Consider the following 13,368-nt stretch of genomic DNA (forward strand, 5'->3'; position numbering starts at 1 on the left):
ACTGTGAGCTGAGAGGCTCCATGCTTGCAGTCGCTCCAGGTAAACAAAGCGACAGTGTATTAGATGTTCAATTCAATGATTTCACAGAGTTTAAAATCAAATTTTGGTGTAGACTGGTTTATAAGCCAGCCCCCGCTCTTTGATGCATCATTTTTTACCAAAAAGTACTCTGCTTATGAACGAGTATATACGGTAGTTCTTCAGAACTCTTATCGGGTTTTGGGTTAAAGGTGACGAAAAAGAAGAAAAATTGGGCTTGTGCCCTCTTGCATCTCTGATGTATAAAAAAGGCCTGATACCTGTTTATCCCCAAATCTGTTTTTTCTTGTTCTGTTTCTGTATTAGAAATGTCTACTGAGGAATTCTCTGGTGACTGGAGAGAGCTTACAACATTGTGACATAAGAGGCTGTAAGATGAGTAATTAAATGTGTTGGGGACATTATTTGAAGTTTTGTGGGACACCTGTTTAGCTTTGATGCCAAATGAATGCTTTGAAGAAAGGACATCTTTGTTAAAGACTGGAAAACTCCAGGTGAGATTTGTGAGTTTCCAATAAACATCTGACATCCCAAGATGTCCTTCAACAGTACCAAGGGAAAGACCATACTTTTCATTTCTGGCATTTTTAAGCTAAAGAGCAAGCAGGAAAATTTCTTAAGTCTTTCAGGCTTTATACACCATAAAGAAGCAAAAAAGGTTCTAAATTAATATCTAAAAATCTTTTTGCACGACACTGTATCTATTAGGGGAGGGATGTAGTCTTTTCTTAAATCCTGAACATAAAGTTCAAAAATGCTTAGTTACTGTGTAGTTGCTATATCAAATTACTTAGTCATCTGTATAAGCTATGGGTGTTGGCAGTGGGGAGAAGGGAGACAGACATCCCCAAACCAGTATTTGTTATAATTTTCTTTATTACCAGTCAGTGAACCAGTTAAACTGGGGTGCAGTTTTGCTCAACTTTAGACAAAAGCTTATCTGAGTATGGTCTTTGAAATTCAAGGAGAAGCAGAAACAAATTTGCTTTGAAAGAATGTAGTTCAACCAAAGTGGCTTGAAAGGAACTGAAATTAGCAGGTGCCTGGAATATGATCCACCCTGAAGCTAACATCCGTATTTCTTGTAGTACGTAATGCATTACTTCGAATCTGGCATTAATGGCCACAATGGGAAAAGCTAATTTAAACCAAGCACTGACTTTTCAACAGGTTACTTAAGGTCAATGGAACTTTTTTTAATCGCTGACTTAATTCTTTGTAATGCAATTTGTTGTCGTCCATCTCTTATAATCATGCTATAGAAAAATCTAATAGGTTCTTAAAGATTTTTGTTATAAAGTTGCTTCCGAGTGATGCTGATAAACCAGGGTCTGGGCTTTGGCTAGCATGTCCAGGAATTCTGAATCAAGCAGCGAAGCATTTTGTTGCAGCACAAACGCATGCAGACCATATCCTATCCTCACACCGAGATGGGCCAGAGACTTCAAAAAGTCTGCTTGACAATAGCAAGGTCTCTGTTTTATATGGAAAGTACCCAGATACTTTGAGCAGTAATACAAAACCATAAGTTACGTCTTACATAGAGCAGTGAGGCATTTCTGAAGCAGAGCTTCATTGTCTCTCTCGTGATGCACCGCAACAAGTTGTGAAGAGGGCAGGTTGTGATGCGTCTTGGGAGACAGTGTAGCCAGGGAGCCTGGTTCATAGGGAAGAATGGGAGCATGAGGCATCTGAATTGCAACTCCCGTGAGGCAACATAGGTGAATACAGTTTAATGCCACGCTGCCCTGAAATTCAAGGTTTTTATTTGGTTCAACAAACTGACTCTGCTTGAAACAAAGTATTTTTTCAACTTGGCTGACAAACTTTCAGTTTTCAGCCAAAATTTTTGACTTTGTTGAAATCCCAAAACTTTCTATGGAGAAATACTAGTCAAAATGACTTTTTTGGGATGGGGTTTTCCACTGGGGGAAATCTGCATTATTCCCTGACTTCTGGTCATAGCTCAACTGTTAGTTGTTTATGTAGCGCGATAGATTAGTTGTGGACACAGAATATGTTGCCCCAAAGAGTTGACAATCCAAGAACAAATGTAAGCTAAAATGTATTAATCTCAGCTCTTGTTCAGCTGTTGTCATAGTTGAGGTTGTTAGGCTTGATCACAATTCTTAAATGGGTGTGTAGGTTACATAGGGCAGAGAACACATTAATCGACTGTCATAGAATTTGAAAAACCTCCCGGCAGAAAGAGGCCACATTTTAGAAATATATGTGTCTTAGGCAGTCTAAAACTTGTTTCCAGGCTGTTCCTTAGAGAGATGCTTTTGTTCTAAAACAAAAAAACCCACACACCTGTCTGACCAAAAAAACTGAACTGGTGACCTTTTTTGCGAACTTTGACTAGATTTCAAATTGGCAATGACCTATAACAATTTAAAAAATTGTCTCAGGTACCACATCTTTTCCTGGGTTGTCTGGCTACATTTTGCAGTTTTACAATCACACTTTCATCTCTCCTTCTCTAATGTCTGTCTTCTGGGTTGCTGTGGGTGTGGGAAGGGGCCCATGAACAGAGGCAATGGCAAAAATAAAATTGAAAGACCATTTTTTCATAATCTTTCAGTTAGTTTCAGTTCAGTTACTTATCTAAAAAGTTTGACCTACTGTTTTACAAATGTGAATTTTAAGTTGACTATCACGTTATTGGAAAGATTGAAATGTGTAAAATCACTTTGGTAAAGATGTTGTGTTTAACTTGTTAAATGCTTTAACACTGCAAATTGAGTTTAATGATCCAGTTTGGAGACAGTTTATATGGCCCTTTAAACTCAGTTTACTGGTGGGCTAGTCTGTAATAATTTCAGATTCTCCTTTGGTTTCTTCTAGGTGTAAATTGTGTTTCCATCAAATTAACTTTCAACATTATATGTAACAAACTCAAGTACATTGTATGGTGTGACTTTGTGGTTCCTGTGGCTGCTATGGGTCGGTCTGGCAGTCCAGTCTGACCAAGGTGAAAGGACTAAGATGGCCTGTATGAACAGCATATCAAAACTGTAGCTCTGGTATGTCCCATAATAGTTCAAATGTTTTTGCCTATTGATATGAGAGAGCAAACTTTTACTGATGATAACTTCTCCTGGATTCCCCAATGTCAGCTCAATAATACAAAAACATCTTATACTTCCTTCCAAAATGATCTCTTTTCAATAACTGCAGATGACTCCACTGTCCCAAATCCCTTTTTGCCCACTTGAAAGGATGCTTTTGCATAACCATCTAGGCCAGTGGTCTCCAACATTTTCTGCACAAGATCACTTTTTGAATTTAAATGCGACCCAGGATCTGCCCCATCTCTTCTCTGAAGCCCTGCCCTGCTCACTCTATGCCCCCCTCCCTCCATCGCTCACTCTTCCCCCACCCTCACTCACTCTTACAGGGTTGGGGCAGGAGGTTGCGGTGCAGGAGGGGGTGCAGGCTCTGGGAGGGAGTTTGGGTGCAGAAGGGGGCTCTGGTCTGGGGAAAAGTGTTGGGGTGCTGGCTGGGGGAGGGGGTCCTGGGTGCAGGCGGGGGTATGGGGTGCTGGCTGGGGGAGGGGGTCCTGGGTGCAGGCGGGGGTATGGGGTGCTGGCTGGGGGAGGGGGTCCTGGGTGCAGGCGGGGGTATGGGGTGCTGGCTGGGGGAGAGGGTCCTGGGTGCAGGCGGGGGTATGGGGTGCTGGCTGGGGGAGGGGTCCTGGGTGCAGGCGGGGGTATGGGGTGCTGGCTGGGGGAGGGGGTCCTGGGTGCGGGATGGGGCCGTTTCTGGAAGTGGCGTGGGGCCAGGGCAGGAAGGGAGCCTGCCTTAGCCCCACTGCACCGCTGAACTTTTAGCAGCTGGAGATCACGATCGACTGGCAGAGGCTTCAGGATCGACCAGCTGATTGCAATATACAGGTTGGTGGCCACTGATCTAGGCCCTGTTTCTACTATGGTTATAAGCAAGCTGGGATCTGGCTACGAAGTGAGACCATAACCACGTTCCCCCGCTTGGCTACCCTTTGACATCCCAGCTGCTCTACCAGTTCTAACCATGGCAGGGAAGCTAGTTGGGACTCAGGATGAACTAATTAAACTTCTGTTTGCTTTCTGGGAGCTGAAAAATGTCTTCCCTCTGGCAAATACTGACACATTTATTTCAACTCTTCCTGTTTCTAATGGAGCTGCAATTCTAGTTGCTCTTTGTTGTGTGCCAGTGTTACCTTGGATATGGCACACTTTTGGGAATAGTGCTTAGTTAAGAGGTGTATCGGTACCAGCAGGGGGTCATGGGAAACTTGCTTGTGCTGGTTTTATGTGGTGTGACCTTCTTTCCCCTCTCCCTTGGTGCGGGAGGGTTTTGGGGAGGTCCTGAAAGACTATAAAAGTCTTTGCTATTAAAAACATCTAGTGCTGATGATTTAGATTCCATCTAAATGTTAGTTATTAGATGCCATACAAAATGTTAGCTGTGAAAGCTATGTGTTACTGTTTGGCTTTGCCCTCCAATTTCTAGTTGTAAAGCTGTAACTCAGTGGTCACCAACCGGTCGATCCTAGAGGATCTCCCAGTCGATAGCAATCTCCGGTGGCCCAGTGGGGCAGCCTGCCCCGGCCCCACGCTGCTGTCAGAAGTGGCCCCTGGGGGCAGGAGTCTCCCTCCGCATGCTGCTTCTGCCTGCAGCCACCACCCCCGCAGCTCCCATTGGCCGGGGACATGGAGCTGAGGCCAATGGGAGCTGCTGGGGCAGCGCTTGCAGAGAGGAGCAGCGTGTGGAGCCACGTGCCCTCTGCCACTCCCCCTGCAGGGGCCTCAAGGGCACGTTGGCCCCTTCCGGGAGCGGCGTGGGGTCAGGGCAGGCAGGGAGCCTGCCTTAGCGGCAGCCACGCTGCACCACCAACCTGGAGCCACCGGAGGTAAGTGTTGCCTGGCAAGAGGTTGCACCCCAGCGCTGAGTCCCCTCTTACACCCCAGCCCTGAGCCTCTTCCCAGAGCCTGCACCCTGCATCCCCTCCTGCACCCCAACACTCTCCCCCAGCCCAGTGAAAGTGAGTGAGGGTGCGGGAGAGCGAGCAACGGAGAGAGGGGGGGAATGGAGTGAGCGAGGCCTGGTCTCGGGAAGGGGTGGGGCCTCAAGGAAAAGGCGGGGTAGATCCTGGGTTGCCCTTAAATTCAAAAAGTGATCTTGGGCGTAAAAAGGTTGGAGACCACTGCTGTAACACACATGGATCAAATGAAAATCAGTTACAGCTCCCAGACCAGCTCGTCAAAGAATGCCAGATGGGGGAGAGTTTGAGAAGAGATCTCTTCCTTTTGAAGACCCTGGCCACACCAACAGGGTCATGTTTGATACCTGTTCACTTCCATAGTGTAATCATACTTCTCTGTTTGGTTGGTAACCCTGTGACAGGGCTTCTGGTGCTCTGTGCTTCGCTCTTGGGATGATATTTCCCATTTTAAGGTTGCCGTTCAAAAGGGGCATATGGAAGGATTATTCTATAGTTCAGAATGAGCTGTAGTCTCAATAAAACAATCCTTGCCTGATTTCCAAACTAATCAGGCTGAAGTCTGGCATAGAAGTTTTCAATGCAGGGACCTTGTCCAATGGAAAGAGGGACAATTTATGATTAAACTTCACCCTTCACTCCTGATCTCGGTGACCCCCTTTCCTGGCTTGGCAATAGAATATAGGAATGTTTGCTAGATCTCTGTTGCTCTGTTCATATATTATTTAATGGACCTGCCCAGTTCTGTTCAGTTGTCTCTAACACCCCCCACCCCGAAACTTTAACCTTCCATGAAACAGATACCATATGGAAGGAAGTGTACATATGGAAAAGATTCTACCTTGAAACTGAAACACAATTCTTTATATAAATAGTGGAACTTATCCTTTCATGGCTGATACCTTGTTATAGTAGATATGAGTTGTGTCCTCACTGGCAATTGTTATGCTTTTTAAAAAAATCTGTCCTTGTTCAAACAGGAATTTTGGGGAAGTTCTATGGCCTGTGTTATACAGAAGGTCAGACTAGATCAGGGGTTCTCAAACTGGGGGTTAGGACCCCTCAGGGGGTCACATGGGGGGTCGTGAGCTGTCAACCTCCACCTCAAACCCCACTTTGCTTTCAGCATTTATAATGGTGTTAAATATATAAAAGTGTTCTTAATTTGTAAAGGGGGTCGCACTCAGAAGCTTGCTATGTGAAAGGGGTCACCAGTACAAAAGTTTGAGAGCCATTGGACTAGATGATCACAGTGGTCCCTTGTGGCCTTGGAATCTATGAATATAAGTGGTGTGTGAATCTTTTTAGAGTGAACTATCACCTTAGCAATGTTCTGGTAGATCCTTTCACCACCTCTATGGGTTGGTACAGAGCAGATGACTAAGTGGATAGGTCAGGAGTTGTGCTAGTTAGGGCTCAGAGTACTTGGCAAATGTTTGGCATATTTGTAGTATCAAAGTTCTTTGATTTGGTTTCAAGAAACAAAATGCTGAAAACTGGAGGCTGGGAGTCATTAGATGCAGGGAAAAACCTGTCAATCTTAATTTTTTACCCTAGATCTTGGGGAATTTGTCTAGAATGGAAATTTAAAGATGACTTACAAAGGAAACAAAATGTGTTGTCCCTTGCTGCTATGTGAAATGGTAAAAAGCATAAGGGAAAAAAACTTTAAAGTTAGAAGCTCAAATTCTGACTATCTTGGTTTTTGTTTATTTGTTTTTTTGTTTTGGGGTGGTTTTTCCTTGAACACTAGTAGGATTGTAACATCACAAGCATAAAGGAAGTGAAATATGATTGATTAAAGGGAAATATTTTAGTAAAAGTGGGTAAGACTTCATATTCTTGATATTTAGGGTTTAAAAACAAACTTTTTTAGACAAAACCTTTCAGCATGTATCCCTCAGAGCAAAACTCATTGGTTTTTCTTTGTTGGTCACTTTAAAAAAAATTCACTTTTTTTGAAGTGAGAACAGTAATCATGTGGCAAAATTTTGTGTGCATACTCCTAATGGCATCAAAAGAGGTGTGAATTCCTGTTTTGCTGAGCACTGGTTCCTGCACCAGAAACAGCCAGTGTGGCTGGCCTTTCTTGAGGTGGCTGGCCTTTCACAGTGCTTATCACTTGTAATGCTTTTTGCAAATGAAAAGTACCATATAAACACTAATCTCATCTGAAAGTATCCTCCATTGTTAAATATGGAGACTTATGCCTTAAATAGCTGAGGGGTCCTACTGATCTCTTTAAAAAGTAAGCTGAGTGGTATGTTCATTGTAGTCCTCCCAAATGTAAACACCTGTCATCCGTCCAGCTGTCTTCCACTGGGACAACAGCAGTTGCACAAAGGTTCTTGAAAATATATGTAAAGAATGGCGGGGCGGGGGTGATCCTTAAAGTTCCAACAGTAATGAGGTGGACTGCCAGGGAGAGACTGGAGCTCCAAAACTGAATTCAGACTTTTGCCAGTTTGAGATGTTTCAGCATTCCAAATGTATTGTCTCTTCAGGCCAGGAACTGTCTTTGACTGTACAGCACCCTGAACAATAGAACCTTGATCTTGATTCGAAGTCTGTGTTACTTTAATGCTATCACACACCTCTCTCTCTCTCTCTGTATAATTAAAAAAACAAAAAACAAAAAAACCCTCAGTTGGCCCTGGCACTTATGTCGTGCTCTGGCTCACTGTACAGGAGTTTGTAACCAGTTGCAACAAAAATCCCCTCTCTGTTTCCCTCTTTAGCAATCTCTTCATAGCTGATATTTCTAAATGAGGTTTATTTTCCAGATTGTCAATTAAACTTTTTCAACACTTCAAATTGTTAAAATTCTCAAGTATCTCAGACAAGGATAATTATCTTCAGGACTTAGTCTCCTCTTCACTTTTCTCAGTCTTGAACTAAAACTTTTGAGCCTCTTATCCATTACAAACAAACCTGAACTGCATCTAGGCTTTTGGTACTTTCTGCTGGGCATGGCTACACTGGAAACTTCAAAGTGCTGTCGCGGGAACGCTCCTGCAGCAGCGCTGCGAATGTGGTCACAAGCGAGCACTGGGGGAGAGCTCTCCCAGCACTCCTGGTAATCCACCTCCACAAGGGGATTAGCTCCGAGTGCGTGGCTCCCAGCTCTTGGAGCTTGTCTACACTAGCACTTTAAAGCGCTCAGACTTGCTGTGCTCAGGGGGGTTATTCTTCACACCCCTGAGCTAGCAAGTTAGAGTGCTATAAAATGTAAGTGTAGATAAGCCTGCTGACTTTTTACTAACTGAATATGACAAAGTAAAATTCTTATCTTTAGATAAAGACCCTGAAACCAGCAAGGGCAAAAAGATCTCTGCGGCTAGTGGAAACAAAATAAACCCAGGTCTCTTGAACAGTGTTCATTTTTAAGCCTTGTAGGATGTCTGATGTGTTACAAGTTAGGTACTTAGTGAAATAGGAGACTCATGATGCTTCCTTTACAGATTCCCATTGTAGGAGTTGTGTGCCCCGCTATGCAGGCCACGAAAACACTTCAAAGTAGTATAACCCTTAGTCAATATTCTGGAACAAAGAATGTAAAAAGCCTCTAATCATTTCTTATTTCTCTTTCTGGTGCTCTGAGCCCTCTCCGTGGGTCTGACTATTGTTAGGATTTGGCAAGTTTTAGCTATATAGAGACTAAATCAGTGTTGGTTCTTTTTTCAGAGTAGCAGCTGTGTTTAGTCTGTATCCGCAAAAAGAACAGGAGTACTTGTGGCACCTTAGAGACTAACAAATTTATTAGAGCATAAGCTTTCATGGGCTACAGCCCACTTCATCGGATGCATAGAATGGAACATGTATATATACACATGCATACAGATAAGTTGGAAGTTACCATACAAACTGTGAGAGGCTAACTTGTCTGTACAAATGGACATGGAGCAGGAAATTAGGTCTAAGAGTTGGTGGGTTTGCCCCATAAACTGTCCACTTTCAGACAAGAGTCCTCCATGGTCAATGGTGTGGAGAATATGAATAAGAAAGTGTTATTTATCCTCCTCATAACACAACCACCAGGGGTCACCCAATGAAATTAATAAGCAGCAGGTTTAAAACAAACAAAAGGAAGTACTTCTTCACACAGTGCACAGCAACCTGTGGAACTCATTGCCAGGGGATGTTGTAAAGGTCAAAACTATAATGGGGCTCAAAAAAGAATGAGACACGTTCATGGAGAATAGGTCCGTCAGTGGCTATTAGCCAAGATGATCAGGGACGCAACCCCATGCTCTGGGTATCCATAGCCTCTGACTGTCAGAAGCTGGGAGTGGACAACAGGGGTTGGATCACTCAGTAATTGTCTGTTCTGATTGTTCCCTCTGAAGCACCTGGGATTGGCCACTGAGAGAGAAGACAGGATACTGGGCTGTCGAGACCAGTGGTCTGACACAGTATGGCTATTTTTATGTTCTTATGTGCTTGAAAAATTCGCACTCAACAGGATTGCTTTCTGTGCAGATTTTATACCCAGTGTCTGATGAAAATGTAGTTGGACTCAAGGTCTGTTTACAGAGTAAGCCTTGAGTACTCCTGGGCGCTCTGCTGAAAGAGATGTCACAGGTTTGATTCAAAGTATATGGCATCACAAGACTCTTAAGAAATCCTTGAATTAATGTCTTAGATCCTTCACTGACAGATATGAGGACATATTTAGATTTGTCTTGAGATGGATCCAAAGTCATAGGATCCTATTTCTGCAGGTTGAACTGTTCAGTCTTTGAGAGGCTCAAAACATTCCTTCAGTGGCTCTGAAAATGAGGCAACATAGGCAGGCATGCTGAGGATCCGGCAGCAGGAACTACTCCCCAGCAGGTTGATTCTGATTGTGCCTTGGCACAGATGGACTCCTTGGGATCCTACAGGTCCCAAAAGTGGCAGGATGTTCTTGAATCTGAGGCAACCATTCACTTGTTGGAGCCTTTGGAACTGTCTTCTCATTTAAGATTTGGTTTTAAGGCCATGGAAAGATGTCTGAAAGCAAATAATTAGGTCAGTCTGAATCCTTCACTCATCAGATCTGGTGTTTTAGCTATAGTTGAATTTTCTCTGGAACGATTGATCACCCCTTAGGGACACAGTCCTGTCTGGTACAGTACCTTCTGGTCCTTCTCAACATGATTTATGTTTTGTTCTGTATCTGAATAGATTTCTCCTTAGTGATGCTACAGTTGAGGGGATTTTGAGTTATGGCTCCACTTTGACAGTGTAGTAAGATCGACAGTTGTCCCTTAATATGAATTCTTGTTAGTTTGCTATCAGAACTTTTCATGCCAGCCTTTCTGAGCTGGTGAGATAGCAATATTAGCTATCCAAAGTGATAATCTTCCTGCTACTTTATCACAGGAGCCATTACAGGACTCGGCCTATGTTTGCCACTCTGACTTTTCAGGTGCCATCTGAAAACAATGTTTCCCTCCTGTCCTAACAGTCCTTTAAAGATTTTGACTTAACACTTCCGGTTACAAGATCAACTCTTAATAGAATATTTTTGATGCTGAGGGTGATGCTGTTCCGAAGTAAATAGACTTCACAGCGTGTGGTCTGGTGGATAGAGCAGTGAGCTGGGAGCTTGGAAAGTCCCTGGTTCTAGTTCTCTTTGTCACTCAGTAGCTGTTGGTAAGTTTTCTAACTTGATTTGAACCAATCAATAAAATGGGTTTACTTATGTCACCGGGATGTATGGAGGATTTTTTGCACAGTGCCTTGAAGATGAAAAGGTGCCAGCATAAATATTTATGTTTTAGCATACTGTTGAGTAGAGACGTTTCCTGTGTATTGGTGGTGCTGGGAGCTCTAGGAGGACAGCCTGAAGCATCTCACTTGTGAAAATTGAAATTCTCTCTGTCATGCATTCCTTTTAGTCTGAAGGAATGTTTTGACCCTTATAGTGCTTAGCTCCTCTCATCAGAGGCTTTCAAAGAGCTTTGCAATGGTGGTTCCCCATTTGTAAAATAGGGGATATACTTAAGGTACGTAAGTAACTAACTGAAGTTCATATGGGAGTAGAAGTTGGGTTCCCTTACTGTTAATTCTCCTGATGCCTCCCTCATAACTCATGTATTAAAATTAGTGTTAAAAGCAATTGCTGTTGGGTCATATTCATAATCCATTAACACTGCTTTACATTGGAATACTTCAGCAAACTAGGAGACTGAAACATCACTGTTAATTGTTTTAACTTGTTACTGAATCCAAATCTTTTTGCCTTTCAGTGCTGTATTCCCTTCTCCACAAAGCACTGGTTGCTTTGATTTTTTGTAAGTTAATGTAACTTAATGTTTAAAAATAGTTCTTTTTTAGTGTTGTACCAGCACATCATAATTGGCCCCTCTACCATCTCTCTAGAGACCTCTAGGTTTTTTTGGCATTGCAAATCAAATTAACATTAGATTGCCATAATTTGCATTCTTTCAGTGGGAGGCCATCTGACAGAATTAAAGGCAGCCAAATAGAATTGAACACACCAGGACTTGCCATTGTCATGGAAGAGACATGGGAAAAATTCTGCTTAAAAGTATAAACAGTTAATGCCAACTTAGAAACTAAAATGTGATTGGCAAGAAAAGTTGCACTCTTCCTGTTTAGTGGATGTTGCCCCAATGCATTTGAGGGGAAGAGGGTTGTCTTTAAAACAGGCCCTCACCCCATCAAGGATGGTGCTCCTATGGTTCAGTGTCTTCAGTGTGGGCAAGTGCAATCAAGGTTTCAGCTACCATTGTTTCTAAATTTTAATTCCCCTGCTCAGCTGCATACCAGTCACTAAGGTGGTGCTAACAAAGAGTTCAGTTTTTAATGAAAGTATAGATTCTTGAGGAAACAGATAGCAATGGTCCGTCCCTCTCCTCCCCAACTCAGAGAGAGCTTCCTGGAGTTTTCAAGTTCTGAACACTGTTCCCACCGCAATGTTAGAGAAAAGTTAAAGGAAGGCTACTTTGTTCTACTTAACATGGGGTGAGGGGTGGAGGCAGGGAACTCCCTTTAACACTTGTGGAACTAATGTCCATTAATAATTGGATTGTTCAAATATATTTCAAGGATATTAAATTTCATGTCTGTAAAGATCAGTGGTTCTCAACCTACTTACCATTGTGGGCTGCATCCCATACTACCTGCATGGCCCTGAGGATGTCACCTGGGCCGCAGCTGTGTGCTGATTGGGCCATGAGTTGAGAACCACTGGTAAAGATATTCTGAATATTAAGTTTTAGACTGTTCAGTGTGCCAGGTTTCCAGTAAGGATCATGACTGTTTGAGTTACCATGTTGTCATCTAGACTTAACATTTTCCTTTACTTAATACATCAGTATTGAGAGCAAACATGAAGTCACAATCCTAGGAGGACTCAATGAATTTGTAGTGAAGTTTTATGGACCACAAGGAAGTAAGTATATGTCCTGTGCCTCATTATGATGCCTTTTTTATAGTTAAAACATTTCATGATGGTTTTAGGAAAAACGGAAGCAAATGGCCAAGTACTATATCAGTTGTCCATATGTAGTAACTGGGAGCACCCAGAAAATCTGGAAACTGCAAGTTGGAGCAAGGGGTCAAGGGATGCCATTGCACTTAGGTTGCATCTTGACCACAACCTGTCCGATTTCTCCCAGCTGACAATAGGGGAAGATGGGGATGAGAGCAGAATTTCAAACCTTAATATTGGGTGAACATCATAGTCTCTCATAACTGAATGACAGGTTGGTAGTTTTGAGTGATGTGCAAAGCCACAGCATTATCTTAAAATAGAGCTTAAATTTCAAAGGTCTTGAGTGGAACCACTCGTGGGGCTTGGCACCTTGGAAAATCTGGCCTGTCAGTTGAATTTTATAAAGTGCTTGTAAACAAGATTGAAGGCCAAGATAGATATTTTTTTCCCCCAAAAGAATTCGCTCTCTTGCTGGATCTCTGATGTGTCTTAAATTAGTAATGCCTCTCAGGGTAAGTAGATTATTCTAACTTTTGTGGTCTGAATAAGACTCTGGGGCCTTTGTGCTAAAAACTAATGTAGTATCAGTAAAATCAGAGCCCCAGTATAGACCAGTGCCCTTCACATCTTAGGGGAATGGCCATTACTATAGGGCTTTCTATCTGTGCTCTGTGTCAAAGAAAGGAGGTTTGACACGAGGGCTTATTCTAAATGGTAATTATTTTTCCAGGTCTTTTTTTACTTAATACCATTGTGCTTTTCTTCTAGGCAGAGTTCTGCAGTATGTCTAACACCTGCATTTTTCTCTGATTGCAGCACCATATGAAGGTGGAGTGTGGAAAGTTAGAGTGGACCTTCCTGATAAATACCCTTTCAAATCCCCATCTATAGGTAATAATCA

The 13,368-nt window shown here is 42.8% G+C and overlaps 1 protein-coding gene across 2 annotated transcripts in view; it reads left to right on the forward strand.

Moving 5' to 3' along the window:
* UBE2H (ubiquitin conjugating enzyme E2 H) overlaps window positions 1-13,368 on the forward strand; it is a 69,955-nt gene that overhangs the window by 20,363 nt on the left and 36,224 nt on the right. For both annotated transcript variants that reach the window (XR_012156867.1, XM_073328926.1), the window contains exons 2-3: window positions 12,349-12,425; window positions 13,284-13,358. Coding sequence is in view for 1 of the 2 variants with exons in the window: in XM_073328926.1 (XP_073185027.1) it covers window positions 12,349-12,425; window positions 13,284-13,358 (152 nt within the window). In the remaining variant the exon portion in view is untranslated. The remainder of the gene's footprint in view (window positions 1-12,348; window positions 12,426-13,283; window positions 13,359-13,368) is intronic.

This window comes from Lepidochelys kempii, chromosome 1 (assembly GCF_965140265.1).
Source record: "Lepidochelys kempii isolate rLepKem1 chromosome 1, rLepKem1.hap2, whole genome shotgun sequence".
In the NCBI taxonomy this organism is placed as follows: domain Eukaryota; kingdom Metazoa; phylum Chordata; order Testudines; family Cheloniidae; genus Lepidochelys; species Lepidochelys kempii.